This window comes from Rhopalosiphum padi, chromosome 2 (genome assembly GCF_020882245.1).
Source record: "Rhopalosiphum padi isolate XX-2018 chromosome 2, ASM2088224v1, whole genome shotgun sequence".
NCBI lineage: Eukaryota > Metazoa > Arthropoda > Insecta > Hemiptera > Aphididae > Rhopalosiphum > Rhopalosiphum padi.
Window position 1 is genome coordinate 11293579 of NC_083598.1, and position 20701 is coordinate 11314279.

Sequence of the window (20701 nt, forward strand, 5' to 3'; positions counted from 1 at the left end):
GATGATGATTTTAAATATAAACACCGTTTAAGGTGGTATATGAAAATGCCTTGCATACCTGATAACCGAGCAATGGCGATGATCCGAACTTGCTGCTACGGCCCCACGACAGCGTAACGGTTGTGTCCGTGTGGTTGATGACAACGGGTGTGCTCGGGGCACTGGGGAACGTTGACGTATCCGGTGACCTGAAGAATCCTACATTAGGATTTTTCGGCGATTCCATTTTCAGTTCAGCACTCCACGTGGCTTTTCCGTTAACTGAAGACGCCACACATGTATAAACGCCGTTGTCGCTTTTTTGTAAATCTGAAAATTTACAGCGGTTAGATTATATACAAGGTCACTCATATCTATCAATCTACATTTTAACTTCTCATCTCCAATAACTGTATTTCACTTTTAAAATTTATAAATTTTATAAGTGTATATAATTACTTAGTTTAATTAAAATAAACGATTTTATTTTTAAAATACGATCGTACTATACTCGATATTTCTATAATTATTTTTATTGTGGGTTTACGTAAATCAAATTAATATATTTTATACAGATTGTTTTAATTGGGAATCTCATCAATACAATTGTAATTTAAAAATGATGATAAGTTATTGACAAAGTTAAAAAATAATTCCATAAAGTTTTTGAAAAAAATTATGAAAATACTCACTCATGATTTGGAGTGTGCCGGATTCAGTGATGTTGATCCTAGTGATATCCGTCGACAGCGGCGAATCGTCTTTGTACCACGTGATCACGGGCTGAGGGTTTCCAATTGCTTTGCATACAAGATTACCAATCGAACTGTATGGGAGGGTTTGGTTGGCGGGTCCGTACTCGATGATTGGTGGTAAGGACTCGTCGTAAGCAGCCGCCGCCACCGTCAGTGTGGCTCGCCACTCGTCCGAGCCCGCTTCGTTGATTGCCGAACACATGACGACCAGCTGATCATGTTGTTCTTTCCTGACGTTCTGTAATAAACGCGTAAGAGTGAACAACAATAATAATACAAAATATTGCACCAAACATCAGGCATGTTCGAAATATCAATCGAGATAACAACGATGGCGAGCTATTTGACACACAGCGTCCTACATCACAGATACATCAATATTGTAACTTACATGTACGACCAGAGTTGACACGGAATCTTTCGTGTCTTCGGCATGAAATTCGTTCCAACTTTCCTCGGGGAATAACACGGTGTCGTTATCCTGCAAAGACCAGAATATTGTCGGTCTGGGGTTACCTCGAACACCGCACTCAAATACCGCATTGCTGCCGGCCGATACGTGTGTATCTGCAGGCCTTTGCGCGATTAACGGGACAGCTAAAATTAAAAAAAAATACAACATTTTTTACTATAAATATAAAATTAAATTACGCAAGTATATAACAGTTACCTTCGATCAATTTTAGAAAACAGAATTATATCATAGATGAAAATTTTAATACACAGCATATTATTTATTATACTTCGTAATAGTTTTAAAGGGTTTTAAAGATTTTAAAGGGTTTAATCGTGAATTTTAAATTAATATGACTAAAAATCTAATATATTTTTACTAATGTATATATCAAATCGTTTTATTTAAAGTCATTCCTATTCCGTTTAGTTTAATGACTTCGATGAATAACCCACGACTATCAACAAAATTATTTTATAAAATCGTTCAATTAAAAAAAAAAAAAAACAATTTCTAGCACAAGTCAAACAGGAAATTTAGTTTGCTTCTATTTCCCGATAAAGGGATTTCAAGTTGTTTGATTGGGGTAAAAGCATGTATTCAGAGTTTTGTAGTATTGAGGGTAAAGGGTAAATACTTATTTGAAACAAATTAATCAAACATCCTTTGATATATAATATAGTATTTACTTATTAGTGGATTCGATGCATAGACAGTAGACATCAGAAAAAATGTCCACAATTCGCAATTATTGATCAGTGTTCTATACAATGTATGTATTGTAAATGATAATATAATATAATTATGATTAAAGTATTAATAATAATTTGTGATTGATTCAATCGATTGTTTAGAACAATAAATTATTTAAAAAAAAATATGGGAAAACATATTATACTTAATGGAGTATCTTTCGAGTACCATATAATACATTTAATAGCATTATACGTGCAATGTTTGGTTATTGTCATTGGCATACTTTTTTTCGTGAGAAATAAATCTGTAGCTGTTCGGATAGCAGATAAAAGCATTTCAGCGTTTTACAGAGTTATATAGAATAAAAAAACTTAAATTCTATCATCGGATCTAGACATTTTATAAAAGTTGTTAGAAAAAACTTTGATTTACTTTTTTACAACATAGTATTATATGCATTTTTCATATAGTTGTACTTAAGTAATGCAAAATAATATGATTTTAAAAAGCGAAAGCTTATTATATTTGTTTAAAAATATAAAATATAATGTTATTGTACGTGTTACTATGTAGTTATTTAATTATTTTGAATACATTTATGTTTTATATTAATGGTATTTAATATAAAAGTATGCGTGCGTCAATAACACTGCACAATAAATAACAATTTAAACGAGATTTATAATGGTAAATATATAACATAATGATATTATACACTGATTTCGAGTCGAACAAATGTATGTAGATAATTAGAAATTATTATAAAATGGAAAACGTCAGTTTCGAATAATTTACCAAATAAATAATAAATTATATATAAAGCAATATATGATGTTTCGAACAATTTAACAAGTATTCGGAATATCCACCACATTACGTTATTTAACGTGACAAGGGTATAGCTGTTAATGTTTATATGAAACGTGAAATTGCCACGGGAACGGGATTCAAATACGACGAAACAAACATATGTTCAATCTGAATGCACACCAACCACCACATTTCGGCGACATCCTCTGTGGATTGTAAAACAACTAACGCGCGATTTTAACCGTAGTAATAATAATTCTAACTACAGTTATTATAATAATAATATTACATCGTCCATAGAAATTTAACAAATAAAATAGGCATTTAAATGTGATCGATTTTAATTTAAAACGACATGATATGATCGTTTTAATATAAACGGATGAATATTTTATACCAATAGGTATACTCGCGTTTTATTCGATTAAACTTTTTTTATATTAAATACAACACTTCTTAATAGCGAAAAAAATCGTCCAAATAAACAAAATTATGGTTTTTTTTTAATTTTATAAATTAAGTAAATTACAGCACGCATATGACATATTTTGTATTTATGAATATGAGTGGAAATAATATTTTATAAAAAAAAAAAAAACGTCGAAAAATAGAGAAAAATATGTAAGTATGTTAGTTGTTACCGATATATTTTATAATACCGTGTATTATAATATAGTAGATACGCGTACATTGTTTTCCGACGGCTAAATGTGCATTATCGCGAGAGAATTATCGGCTGTTATTTTTGTCTTGGAACGATTGTACGAGATTAACTTTTTGACCGCTATTCGCCCCGTATACTCCCCCTCCCCGATCACACAACCGCCGTGCACAGCGGGAGAATGAAATAACAACAGTATTATTATCGACGATCGCCTATACACACGCGTGGAGCGCATTGCCAAACAAACTTTTTGGTTTATCCCGAACAAAGTCTTCCGATTATCGTGACGCCCCGAGCATGGACCGTGGTGGACAAACTCGAACGGCTCGACGAGTCCCCTCTTCCGGGCGTTCGCCCACTTATTTCAACCACCCGATCGCCAGAATATATATATATATATATATTATATACATCGAATTTTCGGCAGTAAATCCGTTTGCGACGGCAGCTGATTAAATCGGTGTTAACAACAATTAATACCGTAGTAGCAGTAGTAGCAGTGGTAGTATTGGTAGCAGCTATAGTAGTAATAGAAATAGTCCGTCAGACGGTGGCGGGAGAAAAAGCGGTTTATCAATTCGCCCGAAGAGACCAGCTCGAAGGCGGTAATTTTGGAAGAGTCGAAGATTTCCGACCGTTTGGCATCGGTTACAATAGGACGCGTTCGGTCGCGAATATCGTATTCGCCAAAGTGTAGCGCGTTTCGTATATATTTATATATATATATATATATATATATATATATATACATATACAGTGTATGGCGGCGGTATAGTCGTTTGATTAATGCACGCGCGATCTAGACTGGCTGTGCGCGAAAACGGGACTTCTGCGGTGACTGGCGGGTGGAAACGAGGAGGACGCGCAAAACAAAAGCCACAAGAGATAATGGGAAGCTCGAGAATAGAAGTTGCCGAATTGTTTATATCGCTGTGCGCGAGGTGGATATACGACACGAGAGAGGTGTGGCTGTATATAAAGGCCCCCCGAGCCCTATTTATGTACGTACAATGTACATATTATGTATATATATATAGCTACGGGTGTAGCTAGGCTCAGTGTTGTGTGTGTATAGATATAAATGTTTTCTTGTCGGTTTTGAGACGGTAACCGTTACCCCGGGGCGGCGACTCGACGGGTGGGTACGAAGACGCCGCTTGAGATGTATACGTGACCGCGGTGAGTGAAGGAGGTGAAAAAAAACTCGGTGAAAGTTTTAACGGAGAAAATAATTAAAAGCTTAAGACCACTGCCGTCGACCACGCTCGCGGAGCATCGAAGAGAAAATTGGCGGGCAAGGAAAGCCGCGCCGCCACCGTCTGTGGTATACAACGCGTTAAAGGTGTGTGGCGGCTGCGGCACAAAGGTGCTTCTGCGAGCGAGATAATCAGTGCGCAAAGTTTACATTTAAAATTCAAGTTTATATGTACACTGCACACGCACGCCCGCCAGTGTGGATAAAAGAAACATCTAGTGCATTTATATAATAACTTTTTTTTACGTGGTGTCTTATCGTGGCGTTAAGGACCTCGAAGTTGGATTCGAGGATTAAAATAAAAACATATTTACTGAGTCTTTTGTATTTATAATTACGGTTCTGGGAAAATTTCATGAAGTACGATCATGCGTAAAGTTATAAAATAAACCGGCAATGGGTTTTGGTGAGTTTTTCGTTGAAAACAACGAAATAAATAGCCATTCGTTCGGTGTTGATTATATGACGACCGGGAAATTTAATTTATTAACATTATAATATACATTACGCGAGTGAGGACTACCAAAGAAAATTACCATAATGATAATCACACTGTATGAATAACGACATTTTCATAATTATTTTATCTAAATTATTATTTTTATAATTAATGTATCGTTGGTTTTACACCTAATAAGTTTTGGAAGATATCGCGAGTTGTTATCAACAACTATTAATCGTATTTTTATAATATGCTATCGTCGACGTATGGCTGTAGAAATTATTCATGAGTATCCATAGCTGTCCACAGTCATCAGCAGATAAAAATAATACAAATATTAATGAAACGACAGTAAGCAATAAAATGTTTGATTTTAAAAATTTCGTTACGGTTGGGCTTTTCGAACAGCTTGTTAATCCCAACGATAGTGTAGGAAACTCCCTGTATAGGCAATATAATAATAACTGTTGCGCGGAAGTTTTGAAATTACGACGTCCGTCGGACCGCGTTTCACCTCTGGCTTTTCTGAACTTCAATAATGTTGTCATTACTATTATTATAATTATTATACTATCGATTATGAAAGTTTTAAATCACTTGCGAATAATAAACACTTCCAGACCCTATTTCCGAATAACGGCTTTGCGATAATAACATTATGTTTTTCTTTGACCGTATTAGTTTTGCGATCATGTGCGTAATAGGCAAAGATGAAAATACATAAACCGAAAAGCAATATCGTACGACGCATTTTGTTCACTCCTGCGTGAACATTATTATCACGGTCATCGGCTCCTCTTACTGTTATAATTTTAATACACTATTGTATAATTGATGGTGATCATGTTATCAATGTTATTTCCGCTGCTCATACAACTTAGCAGATTTCGGTCGAAACAAAGTTACTTTAACATAATATTGCGAGACTAACAAAAACACAACTCCAATTTATAATTTAGTCGATTGAATAATTTAAGAAGTATAAAATGTAGCTCAAAATGAGATAACCACTGTATTATCCTAAGGGATTGTTGTTCTTCGTAAAGTTTTGTTTAACGAAGTCAGCTCCAATTTTAGATACATTTAATTATTGATAGAATTACACGTCAATGTTTTAGTCACAAAAGTACTTAAGCTTAAATTATAGTTTATATATATATTATATACATATATATTTAATTAAATAATTGATTATATTGTAGAACAGATTAAATCTTAATAAACGACAATTTTGTAGCAATTTCATAACTATTTATAATTTCTCATATTACTCATACAAGTAAATACGTGCTATTTTCTAAAACGTCTTTCCTTAGGGTTCGTATGGCTTAAGTAAGACCAAATTCGTAAATTAATTCAGCTGGTACAGCCATCTTATAATGAGGTACAATAGTTTATTATTTAACATACGTTCCTTTAGAACTTATGACCATAATAATTATGATATGTATACTCCGACGCAATAAAAACGTTATTTAAGGACGTTGAACAATAGTTTTAGTTTAAACAAATAGGTTTTTATACACATTTTCTAAAATAATATTAATGAGACAGTCTACATATTACGACACGATGAAAAATCGTTATACACTTAAGATCCTAGTTTAGTTTTTGTATTTCCCTAGAGTAAACAGCACTATGATACATGTATTTTGAATAATATGATCTTGTTAGTATAAAACGAATTTAAATTACTATATTTATACTGTAAAACGTTTAGCTACTCACAGTGTACAGTGAGGGAAGACGCAGCGTTTACTTTGCCTTGGTGATTTTCTGCGTGACACACGTACTTCCCTTCGTCTTCCGGACTCACGTTGTCTAATCTCAAACTGCCGTCTTGTGTTATGTAAACGTGCTCAAATGTGTCCCTGTCCCCAGAAAGCTTCTCATTTCTGAAACATCCATCATTTTTATCGTATTAGAATCTTGAGATTATTTTTTGAATTTTTAAAACTATAGTGTTATGATACTATGGAAGCTTATAAAAAGAAAAATTAAAATTTACCACGGGTATACTATATATATATAGTATATATTTTTAACACGATAGTTTACTTCTAATTATAGTTTTTAGTATTATATTTGATAAAAACGAATTTATTTGGCGAACTAAAAAAAAAAAAAATTGTTATGATCAGACAATTAAGAGAAATGAAATATAACTAACTTTGAGCTATTATGTCTATCAATATTATAATAACGCCAATTCAAATTTACTTTAAATAAGACCAAAACTTATTATTGGCTTTATGGATATAAATTTAAGTTAATGAACTTAAAAAAAAATATAAAAATGATATTACAACTTTATATAATAATAGATAAATATTATATTATATAATAAAATTAATATATACACATATAATTTATAAATTTTTATTTGACTACAAATGTATAGGATATATTTAAGAAATGATTTTAAAACCATGTTATCGAAAAAATGTAAGCGTAAAAACACAAATAATGTTTATATATATATTATATATAGTGAATTAATGGTGTATTATATTATTTTTGACAGTATGCTAATTATCTAAATATTGACGCTGAGCCAACAGTATGTATCCTACAAATAACAAATTTGTTTTATTGTAATACGAAAAGGAAATAACAAATCAATGGGGTGTCCTTAAAAAAAAAAATCGGTAAGCATGATCAAAACCTCGTTTGACAGTCCAAATTTTTGAAAATGAAATATCCATTATAACGACACATCGGATAAGACCACTTTTTACTAAATTAGTCAGTATCGTTATCAACTGTTTCAAGGTTTCATACATAAATTTTGCTTATCGCATTATTTGTTTGTATACAAATCCATTGGATTAGTAAAAAAATAATGATAACATTTAAAATATTTATTCAAAAGTTTATTTTTGTGCACTGTTAAGTTGAAATAATGATAAACACATTTTGTTTAAACATTAAACAAATTAGCCCCTTTTTAATTAGAATATACATAATAGAAAAAACTTAATTAATAAATATAATTTAAATATTAAAAACTTTTAAAATTATATAAATTACCTATAATGGCTAGTCCTTATGTGTTGTGCGACACCACTGTTTGATATTTTTTTCCAGAACACTTCTGGTTGTGGTGTCCCGCCGATTTTACATTGCAACTGTACACTGGATCCAGCCATAGCTATAGTGTCTTTTGGGGCTTGTATCATGTACGGACGTACTAAATAAATACATAAGTACAGAACAGTTAATAAATTAATTTAAAAAAATATCATTAAGCACTTACTCTGAGTTGCCAACAAAATCGGTTTAGATTTCCGAACTCCGGCTAAATTGCTAGCTACACATGTATAAGAACCATCATCTTCGGAGTTCACGTCTCGAATAATCAAATTTCCATTATCTTCAATGTACCATCTAAAATTTCAAAAAAGATAGAAAATAATTATATTTTTTGAAAATAGAAAATATGAGTTTAATTAATTTAAATTTACCGTTAAATTAGGAACACTTTATTTTATGCATACATAGATTACATTATATTTATTTAAAGTTCAGTTTAATGTAATTGCCTACCCAATAAATACTAAATAAACCAATTAAATTAAAATATTCTAGCACTTTGTTTGTGTGAATAGCATTTATACGTTTCCTATATTAAAATTTAAATCGATATTTCCATAATGATTCCATTTTCTTTTTTGGAATCCCATTTCGTAGTTAAGTATATTTTATTTTATACTCAAGATTTTAAAATACGGTTTCGCAACTTAAATAGGCAATTGTATTATTTTTTTTCTTTATTCAGTAAAATAGATCATTAGTGTGAAGCGATTAAGTTATAGATTAGCAATTGAATTAACTGAATTCGAAGATTCAAACTTCAAACAATCGCTATATTACTACCATACTATATTTATACATTAAAAATGATTTATAATTATAATAATATAACCTGTAAATATTTTTCACACGAAAATACAAAATATCAGTAATACATTTAATATTATTATCCAAAGTTGTATAGCAAGATCAAAATTAATAGTAATGTTTATTAACAGAATATTAAATTAATTGTGTACAAAAGTTAGTATCTATTTAATTCAATTGAATTAAAAAAAACAACATTATTAACTCCGAAATGATGGTAAAAAAATAACTGCAACAACATCACTAATTATTGTTTTATTGTTTACCTTTTTTTCTCGTCAGCCTCTATAGCTTGGCCGTTTTTATGCCATGACACCGATGGTTCTGGATGTCCTTTCGGCGGGTCACATTCCAGAACTGCTGTGTCACCGGACGCGGGATTCACGTCCTTGGGCTGGACTCGAAAGTCTTGTTTTAGGTCTGCAAAAATAACGATCGGCTGGTGAATTTAAAGCAAACTTTTCGGTAACCGACATTATGCGCGGGGGAAGATAAAAAAATAAAAATAAATATAAACAAAAATAATAACCGTAATAAGAAGAACAACGTTTTCAGCGTACGTGCGCTGCTTAATGCGCAAAAAACAGGTGCAAACGTTAATACTGGTGCGCCCAAGTCGTCGCCCGCCCTCCCGAAGCTGCAGCGTTGTCTACGGGGCTATAAAAGTTTAGTGCCGCTTTGTTCATGGTAGCGGCGGCTACAGTGGGGGTGACGCTGATGCAAATGAGACGAGGGGGTTTCGCCAAGTGCCTAATAAAACAAGGTCCCCTCTCTCTCTCCCCAACAACCATCCGAAACTCCAGCGGGTCCGTTGAAATATCGCGGTGATCCAAAATGATCATTTTTTCCTTCCTCAGTATCTTTAACCCCGTCATTCCTCACTTCTTCCCACTGCTACACGTAACGTCATTGCTCTTATTTAGCTCGCGCTCTCGCTCTCTCTCTTACACGCACGCACATACGTATATATTGTATACACTATAGTATACCACTACCATGGTGATTACAGAGGGGTTTTCTTGCCATGTGCTATGCGGGGCGTGGTTACGATTTTCTTACGACGTACCTAACCTACCATTCCTCATCACACCCGTCCGACTCTCTGTTACTACCTCACCACTATATATCGTATACGTACACGTCATACCGCGCCTAGTGTGTATATATTATTATTATTATTATTATTATTATTATTATAAGAAGTGATGGTATGCGCGTGTATCAGTGTGTCAGTGTGCGTTCGTGCAGACGTCGTAACTTTGTTTGTATGTGGTGTTCGCGTGAGGGAGTAGTTCGGAACGGGGAACGGTGATGGGGGTGAAGGTTTTGACAACAAAAAAAAAAATTGCCGCCGAAAGCTTTCTTCGACTTAACGATAATGAAGCGTACCGGAATAAAGTGTGTATAATATATATATATATATAGTACTATCTACACAATATCCACCCTGCCGTGCCGAGGCTACCCACTTTGAATATCTATAAGTTATGATTATCGCCACTCGTGAGCTTTACAACTTCGATGCATGCAAATGCCAAATTATCAACGTCGTCGACGTATCTACCGATTTACGTGCGACAACGGCGTGAGTATAAAATATATATTATTTTACAACGCCAAAGCCAGCCCGTTTGTTTTACGACAAGTTATTCTTTCCAAAACTCTTCAGTTGCATGTCGCCTTAGTGGCTCACTTAAATTTTACATCTTAAAGGAAACGATTTAATCTGTTCGAGAATAGCGGTGAGGTGACGGAGTTTTTTAACTTTATTTTCTGTAAGCCAAACTTTCTAATAAAGTCACCGCCTACACCAGTGTTTGGCGTAAATATTTGTGGCTTTTGATGTTTGTACCATAATATCTACATAGTGCAATATAGCCAAACAAAAGTTGGTTTTAATTATTCTTTTGAAGATACGTTTTTTGAAATTCGTATTATTATCGTCGGAATAGGTACTATGTTAAATTTATATCGGTCGGTTTTTTCAAATCACCTGCCCCTCTATTATTAAATACATACTATATTCCGACATTCTGCCCATATTATCATGTTGATTATTTATTAAATTATATTTTATATGTAAAGGATATTATGTCATTATCAAACACGAAAGAAGATTCGATATGAACCACAAAAATATTATTATCAAATACGAAACTTGCTTTAACGCAGTCATATTTATTCAAATCCAGTGAGTTAGATATTTTCATAAAACAATTAAACAAATTGTCAATGATAATAATTGTGTTTCTATACCAAATATGGGTTATATCTATTACTTAAATATTATTTTCGAAAAAAAAATATATTGCGTCTTATTTTTTCAACGACAGCGATCGTATTGGCGGTCGTGCTGTAATTTAATTTCGTTTAGACGTTTTCTCCGAAAACGAATTCCATTAGGTCATCGCGACTATTTACTACGAAAATACAACTACTCGGGATCCGGACAGTTATTGCAGGACAGACATGATACACTGCGAGACAACTTCCCGCGACTATTTACAAGTGCAACTGCTACTATAATATAATATCGTCAAGGCACAGTAGCAGGTATATTATACGAGGGCAATATAAATTCTCAGTTCGCCAAACGGACGTCGTCGCGTATTTAATTTTCGTCCGCACGAGTAATAAACCCTGTCCGTCATACAGGCTATACCTACGGGCTGCATGTACGTCTCGTGTATATATATATATATCTTATATAATATCATACACTCGGCCCGAATGCGGTAACGGTTTCGGGATTCCAGTTGTCGGCGACGTGTGCGGGGGGGCGCGTGTGTGCGTAACGTTGTTTTTCAATTTTGACAAAGTAAGACAGATCTAGTCGCAGTGGTAGTCGTCGTCGTCGTACCAGGACCTGCCGCGAGCACGATACGTGTACGAATAATAGGCATGTATAGAACGCCGCTGTACCTACGTCGTCACTACAATATCCGCAGTCTAGTTAATTTGTTAAAACGCGGTCGTCCCCGGTGAAATGTAAGCGCGGCGGAATTACACGCGTTCCCGACGGACGCTAATTGATGGATGTTTGCCTCGTATTCGACTCGAGTTTTATGTTTCGCGCTCGTACACACGCACACACGCACGTAAACATACGAATATACGACACACACCCACGCACTGGCTGCTGTCACCGCCGCGGACTTCATCCCGCCCCGTGCCGTCAAGACGGATGGGTAATCGATTTTCGACTGAAAAACTCGCGCCGCCGCTTGTCCAAAGTCCGCCGCCGCCACCACTATAACACCACTAACACCGTTGTATATACACTACACGCCGCAGTGTGCTCATACGCGTGACAGATGACGTGCGATGAAAGGTGCCACGAGAAAATGTATCTCTCCTCACCGCGGCTGGCTAATGCGAAAACTTTTCGAGCCTACGCCGCCGTCTACGATTTCCCGGTCGTCGTTAATAAATACTTCCCGGACGTGGTTATTCGATTTTAACCGCACGCCGATCGCGCGTTATAAGCCCCGAGGACGGTACTAGATCTTGTACCGGTTCATCTCGCCGATTGACTATCCTGGTCACCGCCTAGATGTGCGTTTATTACCGCGTTACCTATAATACTACGATGATACACTTTTCCCAGCGTATTCGCAGCGTAACGATGACGACGACGCGATTTCTCACTCGTAATTTGTTTCAAAAATATATATTTATATATATACTACCACTTTACGGTCATCGGGTACTACTCGCTGTGCTCGTTTCAAATTTATTATCGTACCTACGGGCTGAGGATTTATATATTTTTCTGAGTACACATAAAACGTTTATTATCCATAAAAATTAATACACTTTCGCCGTCAAAATACGTACGTAATAACATCAAAGACAATAATATAGTGATATTGGTATATTATTATATTACAGTATTTAGACGAAATAGCTGTGGCCAATGACGTTACGCTAACACACTCTGACCATCAATATTTGAAATATAACTACAGATTAATAGATTCTAAGTCTGGAGTATCCTACGCCGTCGGTTTGGATTTAAAATTTGCCCCTGCTCATAGTGTACGGCGTGGCTAGATAAATCGAGTCGTGCGTTAAGCGTTAAATCTATCGGGATTATACCCACGGAATAATTGATTACCACAGTTGTACCATTGTGGAGTGGAAGTTGAAGTGGTTCTAAATAATCAATGAAAAAAGGTTTGAAGTTAATAGTAGGTACTTAATATTATATTATAAACACGTCGAGTTGATCAAATTCAGTACAACAAATTCCTATACCATTATCTAAACCACAATAATATTATGTATAATAGTATTATTGTCCTATCTAGTACCAGAAAAAACAAATTACAGCGTAGCTAAATTGCCTATCCAAGACGCCGTTTACTGAATACATTTTAGTATCTAAATATATTCTAAATAAATTAAAAACATAACAATATTATGATACAAAATGATTAATGAGTTACTACAAAATTGATAAAAATACTGTAAATATTGGTACAAACATTGGAAAATAGGGAAATATCATGTCAAAATTGAAAATAGTGTATAATAAATCGGTGTTCATGAATAATGTATACATTTTATTATTTTTAAGATTCCTATCAAAATATAATATTATAAGTAATGCATATTATTATAATAGTATATAGTAGTGAAATTATAGTAGTTTAAATTTGAAAAAATGTACGAAATCAAATATTTAATCGCTCAATAAATGTATGTATAATAAAATAAATAAATTAATTAAAATTAAAAACAATTTTTTCAGCAAGTATTTTAAATTATTTTCATACAATCACTATTCTATTAAATGTATTTTTTCCTAAATTTTATTTTATTTTGATAAAAAATCATATTTTCCATTTTTATTTCTTTGTTTCTATTTGTAAAACAAACATGTACTAACTACATGTAATTAATTATTTTGAACAGATTTTTTTTTTTTGTAGCTCGTGAAGTATGAGCAACTTGGAAAACAATTTTTCTTCGGACTCTTGCAAAACGTCAAGTGGTGTTATTCGACTTGAAGCTGTGCTAAAAGTTTGGTCACGTTTTTGTGACGTGTCTCTGAAATCTATAGTACATCTTGTTCTACTGTCATGTATTATGGTTCACCGAGGATAATTAAAGTACGTTTCTCGCTCGTGAAAATTAGGACACGTTTAGTATCACGATGTAAAAAATATGTATATAAAAAAAATTATATTATCTATATGTATATGTTTGCCAACATACCTACATACTCGCCATTAGACTGACGAAAATAATAATTAATAATACGAACACAGAGGTCTATCGAGCGCATTTTATATCCACTAAAATGTCGAGTATGAGATCACATATTCGAAATTTCCGGGATATTATTATTACTATTATAATATTATGGTTTCAGTGAATTTCATTAGCTACATATTATGTTATAATATTCGAACTGCATCTAAACCGTGTTTATTAACGAGTGCTTTAGTCATTTTATAATGTTTTTAGTACATAGATATTCACAGGAGACGCGTTTTAGTTGAAACCGATTCCACATGGCCTTACTTAGTACTTAAACGGTTACGTGTTTAATCTTTCGGAGAAATTGTGCAAGTCTAAAAATGTTTCAGTAGCGGTGTTCACCAAGGTACATTATAATAAACAAACGTAGATGCGTCAATGAATATAAAAGAGAAAAACTAAACTAAGAAAGAAGAAATTGACTCGTCGATAAGGGAGGTGATAAAAAGTTGCAGTGCACTCCGAGGGAGCACTCTCTCAAATGGATTAGACTGAAGCGATAAAATCGCGCGCGAAACAAAGACGGTCGTCTTAAGAAATATTGTTTTGGTCTTTTTTTATTAACTATCGTTATTTTAATGTTCACACACACACACACACACACACACTCGTACTTTATCTAGTTGTGTAAATAAGACTTCTTTGCAACAGTTTGTGAAGCACTGTCGTCAAATATTTATTTTTAAAATCATGGAACTATAAAACAAAAAAAAATCCATTTTATATACATCGAAACATTAATTTCCGAAAAACGCAGTTGTGTGTGTATCCGTGTAGTGTAATACAGGTTATACACCTGTATAGCGTATAGTGCAAGTCGTGTTTGAAAAGTATTATGCTTTTTATTGATTTTCTGCTGTGATGGGAAAACAAATTCAATTATAAATATTAAACTTTGAAACCGAAATTGATTTGTACAACGTTCGGCCTGTATGACATTTGTTTGTGTTTGGTCGAAACGGTTTAGTATTGTCGCGACATGGATGGGGTGGTCTATAAAATGACAGATCGGTGATCGCATTATATAAATAATATTATATTGTGGGGTTTTTTTTTCGCGTTCCCGAACCGGCCTTTGGTACTGCAACCTTTGTGTCCGCTTTGTCCGTTATTGTCTCCATACATACGCGTGTCTAATAGATTGCCTCGTCGAGAGCTTTTCGCCAAAATTGATATCAATAATCCTCCAAACTGCACGTATACGGTAAACACACGCACACACATATGTTTATATATATATATATATTAAGTATACTCGTGTACTCTCACAACTACCGTGTGCCAATAATATTATTGCGTTCGGCTACTTTCCAATAAAAGTCGACAACAGGTAATCTCATTAGTGTTTTTTCGTCCACCCCATCACGGCGCTTGTAAGCTATGTAGCTGTCACCACCACCCCTCCTCCAATTACCATCGACTCTTTTATTATTATTTTTCTCTCTTCAATTCCAATACAATATTAAATTCACTTATATATATATATACATACCTTGATGCCATCGTTGACACAAAACGGAAAAAAAGTCAATACCGTTTGCAATATATTATTATACAGCTCGCGCGTATTATACACACGTCGTCATTACTGTGTACAGTATAGTTATATACGCGTAGATACCTATTGGCTCTTATATGTGGGTACATATGACGTAGTATGTACACAATAACAGGACAAACAACTTTTTTCAAGAACCGTTCGGCCCCCCCTCCCATACACTCTCAATCGTCGTATAAATAAACCCGTCACGAAATTAAATTACGGATAATTGCGTTCCGGGAGCTTCGTCAAAGACTGTGTCTGTCACTCTCTCTTCGCATACACACACGCATAAGCATATAAACACACACCCCAAATCCACCTTGTGTAGTCACTACTACCCGCCCCTTTTCGGGGTAAAAGTAATTATGACGCTGTACACCGATACGCCGCTCTGCCGATCGTCCAAGTATGCCTCGCCCGGCGTTCAGAACAGTTCAAAAACAAAAGCCACGGACTGTTCAAAGGGACTCCGCCGTTGTGGAATCAAACCGACCCCTCCCCCCCCCTTGCACCACAGGACTATGAACGACAAGTAATATACTCAAATGTACAACGAATAATATATTCAAATTGCCGACTAATGCGCTTTGTATTGACCATTACAATCGTTGGGCCGCGAATTTAGTAACTATCGTATATATTTTTATAATTTATTTAATACAAATATGTAATACAATATCAAATATACGATCCTAGTACTTTGAGCCCGACTGCTCTCTATTACGCGAGTGTTCATCACAGTGATAAATGGCTCTATACGATATCATGTATGTATCTACACGCGGATAAGGCGGATATTATGATATTAATAATTTTGCTCCTGCGGCGTAGGTACAGACGACGCGTATCTGTATCGTCGTCAGCACGTATTCCGTAATCAATTTACCGGATGGAGTAAGAAAAACAATTGGTACGCGAAAGATGTTTTGGATACTTATTAAGAAGTCCAAATGGAAGACGTTATATCATTATACGGTATACCGATCAGCTAATAAATCTAAGCTTGCTTTTTCAGAAATACATATGAAGTTTATAGATTAAGATCTTAAGATTGTGTTTTTTATTATTATTATTTTAATTTATTTATTTGACATAACTTAAAATACAATATGAATGATACTGAAGTATGAATTATTAACAATATATTTTATAAATCAAAGTCTAATAATTTCAAAGTTTTTTTCTACAAGATAACATTTTATTGCATAGTAAATTTTACATTGGACATATCAACTGTAATAAACTCTGGATGGATAATAAATAGCAAAAAATCAATCATTAGTCATTTTGTTTAAAATAATAAATAATATATTTCATTTTGTATAAAAATAATATTACAATGTTTATCTGAATATAGTGATGCTGTACTGGGTGATTCAATTATGGAACAAATCATTATTTCAAATTATTTTAACGTTTAAGAAAAAATATTTTTTACTTTATTTCTAGTTAAAATCAAACATTTGTTTTAAAAAATAATTTTTATCGTAAGTAATTTTTTATTTTTTTTAATAACAACATACATTTTCAATTCCATATTCCGAAGCAAAATAGTGTTTGGGATATTTTGATACATGTCTTATACAAATTAAAATTAGGACCAGTAGTTTATGAGTTACAAGTATTTAAAGTTTTATTAAATGGAGTAGGTAAAGGTAATAGACCAACATTTTGCGTGGTATACATGTATCTCAACTCTTCGCATACCTAAACTTTGATAACTTATAATTCATTAAATTATTACTTGCCAAAATTTTGATTTTATGTATCAAAATATTTTATAAAAATGTATGTTATCATTCCAAAAAGTAAAAACTTAAAAAATATTGAATTATTTGGAGCATAAATGATGTAAAAAAATATTTTCAAAAACATTAATAGATTTTTAAACAATGACTGTTGTTCGTTAAAATAATCAACATATATTATTCTTTTGTAAAAGTTTTATTTTTTTTTAATATAAAGACAATATCATATATTTCATATAATATTATAAATATTTAGGTACTGTTTTAAAGCGTTTATAGTTTATTTATCCATAATTAAAATAGTTTGTATTTTATTTCATAATAGTTTATAGTTTGTATTTTAATTAATTACTTCCAACCATCAAACTGTATTATGGTTGTTCAAAAAACACATAGTATTAAAATTTGTTCACATAATACTAATAATATATTATAATGGTTTATACCATTCAGTAAAATCAGGAGTATTTTCATTTCGCATATCTTTTGATGGATTCGTGTACATTAATACCCTATCGATGTCAGTACAATCACGGATATTACAAATAGCCGGTAGCAAATATAAGTGTGTATCGGTAGCGGTATGAACGTATATGATTTATGAGTAACTAAAGTTTTTTTTTTTAATCGAGCATCGTATATGCGACCTTTTAAGTTATGTAAATCAAACTAGATCGAACTGAAAAAAAAATCTATATAATTCACCGAACAATATTATGTTTGCGCGTTTGATTAATGATGTATACTTCAATGATATTTTACAAATATTCTTGATGCATACAATGCAGACGTGCTACTTATATAGTGTAATGTATAGTAATGTACGCTGTTCGTGATAGTTCGTTCTGTTCGTATCAAATTCTAAAATGACAAAACTCGATTTAAATCATAAAAACGGAGTGATAATAGTAATAAAAACGATTGAGTGATAACAATTTAAAAAACTGAATTTTTGGAAGCGTTAAACCTGCTATTCCTTATACATTTTTAATATTTTCTTAAATTATAATAGCTGATAAAGTGATAATAATTATGTAAAATCGAAAAAAAAACCATAACTTTATGTTTAAGTAAAATATTATAATCATATCTAACGCTGTTCAATTAAATATTTTTTAAGTATTTAAATTTTTCTGTTATTGGTATTTAAAAAGTAATATCTTGAATTTAGCGAACGTTATTAAACATATTTTAAATAATTAAAATTGCTTTCATAGCGTATAGTTTTCAAACTAACTAAAAAAATCCTGAAGGTTAGCGAAGTATACTATACGTTAGGTTTCATTTAGATATGAACAAATTTGGAGTCGTTAACGATCTCATGAGATAATCCTACTTCAATAATCAATAATAGTTTAGATATTTCAGTATTCATAAAAGCCAAAACTACGCTGTAGAGTTAAATTCTCGATGTAATTAAAGCTTCCCACTGAGATCGAAAGACGAGATGAAATTAAAAGTTCAAACGGGTGTCTGAGAATTTCTCGGTAACAACGGCGATGATCATGCGTTTCCGAACGATCGGAAATGTGCATTTTCGGTTCGATAGGTTCGTCTGTCCAAGTTATTAAATCAGCGCACGATTGGTTTTCAGTTACGAGACGAGGTAAATGTAGAAAAAAAAACCGATCAACAGGACTGCTAAAAATTTTGCATACATGTCATCGCGACGATTTGTCCATAATATGATTTACACTGTTTTTTGTGACCATCTGCATTTCGTCGAGTCGTTGTGGTTTCCCGATTTCCGTATAACAATACGCGGCGGCCGCTTATTTTGTCTCTCATTGTCGTCCAGTTTCCTAGTCGCCATTGTGTTACCCCATGCAAATCATGGGATGCATTATTATTACCATTATTGTTATCATCGACGTTATTATTACTTTTGCGATTATTGTTATTATTTTCACTAGACCTCCCGTCGAACTGAAGCGTTGACAACAAATTTGAAGGGTCGCGGCACGTAGCTTTTGTATTATTATAATATATATTATAAAGTAGAGTAAGGTACTCGCGCACATATCAAACGAATAATAACTATCACCAGCGTTCGCGTTACTGTTCGACGACGTTTTCCCGTTTAGAAAATGTTTAAAAACTACCCGCCTCGCCCCCCTCCCACCCTCATATGCCTTAAAACGGGACACCGTTAAATTACCTACATTTATTGTCGGAGTGTACCAATGTTCAAACGAAAATAAAAACAAACGATTCATTGCGTATTTTTTTTTAATTAAATCTTGAACCAAAACTTCATCATAACACCAAAAGCCAAATATAAATTGCTTTATTATACACGTTTATACTGCAAAGTTTACGACTCCAAAGCTTAAAGACACGGTTCTTTAGTTTTCCACATAATAATTTAATTAATTTTATTTTTACGACGAGCACTTTTTACATTTTTCATTTTTCACTAGAAACGGTACAGTTAATATTTGTCTAATGTTTAATTGTTGTCATTTTATTTCATTTAAAAACAACGATATTAACTACAGTGGAGTGAATTATTATTTTTATCTTTTTTTTTTTTAGTATTCCAATCAATTTAGTTTGAATTATTATTACGATATCATGACGTTATTGACTAAACAATGAAAACGTTTAAAACTCGCGTGACACAATATCAAAAACAGTTGTTTTAAACCCTAACTCGATACCTTAATTGCATTCTTGCTATTTACTACTAAACAATGTTTTTTTTTCGATTTAACATTTATATTTTTATTCCTACCACAAAGCGAACTAACGAAGCATACCAAATGGTTAAAATGTCTATAAAAATGTCTATTTCTAATATTATGTGTGTGTTATTTTGAAACACAGTTCATACATGAACTATAAAATTAAATTGTTCCTTACAAAACCATAACTCTTAATCGTTGAGTACGGTTGAAATAAAAAAAAAGAATAATAATACTTTAATGATATCAGGGATGTGAAATATTTAATTCGTATTTCTTTTGAGCGCTACTTTAATTTAATGTCGTATATTTTTAGCTAATAAATACCAAGTAAGCGAGATAAAATTATCCGTTTAACACGCATCAGTAGTGTTTGAAAACTGTTACACAGAGATATATCGTTTCTAAGCTTCGTATATAGATAAACCTTACTTAGCGTCATCACATCTTTAATTGGCCATTTCTACTGGTCTAAAAATACATATACATCGATTGAATTCGTAAAA

The 20701-nt window shown here is 33.0% G+C and overlaps 1 protein-coding gene across 1 annotated transcript in view; it reads right to left on the reverse strand.

Moving 5' to 3' along the window:
• Nucleotides 1–20701, reverse strand: part of LOC132919411 (protein sax-3-like) — a 69007-nt gene that overhangs the window by 5346 nt on the left and 42960 nt on the right. Inside the window, exons 3-9 of the mRNA XM_060980997.1 lie at nucleotides 9222–9375; nucleotides 8312–8442; nucleotides 8086–8245; nucleotides 6784–6950; nucleotides 1126–1331; nucleotides 672–972; nucleotides 59–309 (exon numbers count right to left, since the gene is read on the reverse strand). Of these exons, the coding sequence (XP_060836980.1) occupies nucleotides 59–309; nucleotides 672–972; nucleotides 1126–1331; nucleotides 6784–6950; nucleotides 8086–8245; nucleotides 8312–8442; nucleotides 9222–9375 (1370 nt within the window). The remainder of the gene's footprint in view (nucleotides 1–58; nucleotides 310–671; nucleotides 973–1125; nucleotides 1332–6783; nucleotides 6951–8085; nucleotides 8246–8311; nucleotides 8443–9221; nucleotides 9376–20701) is intronic.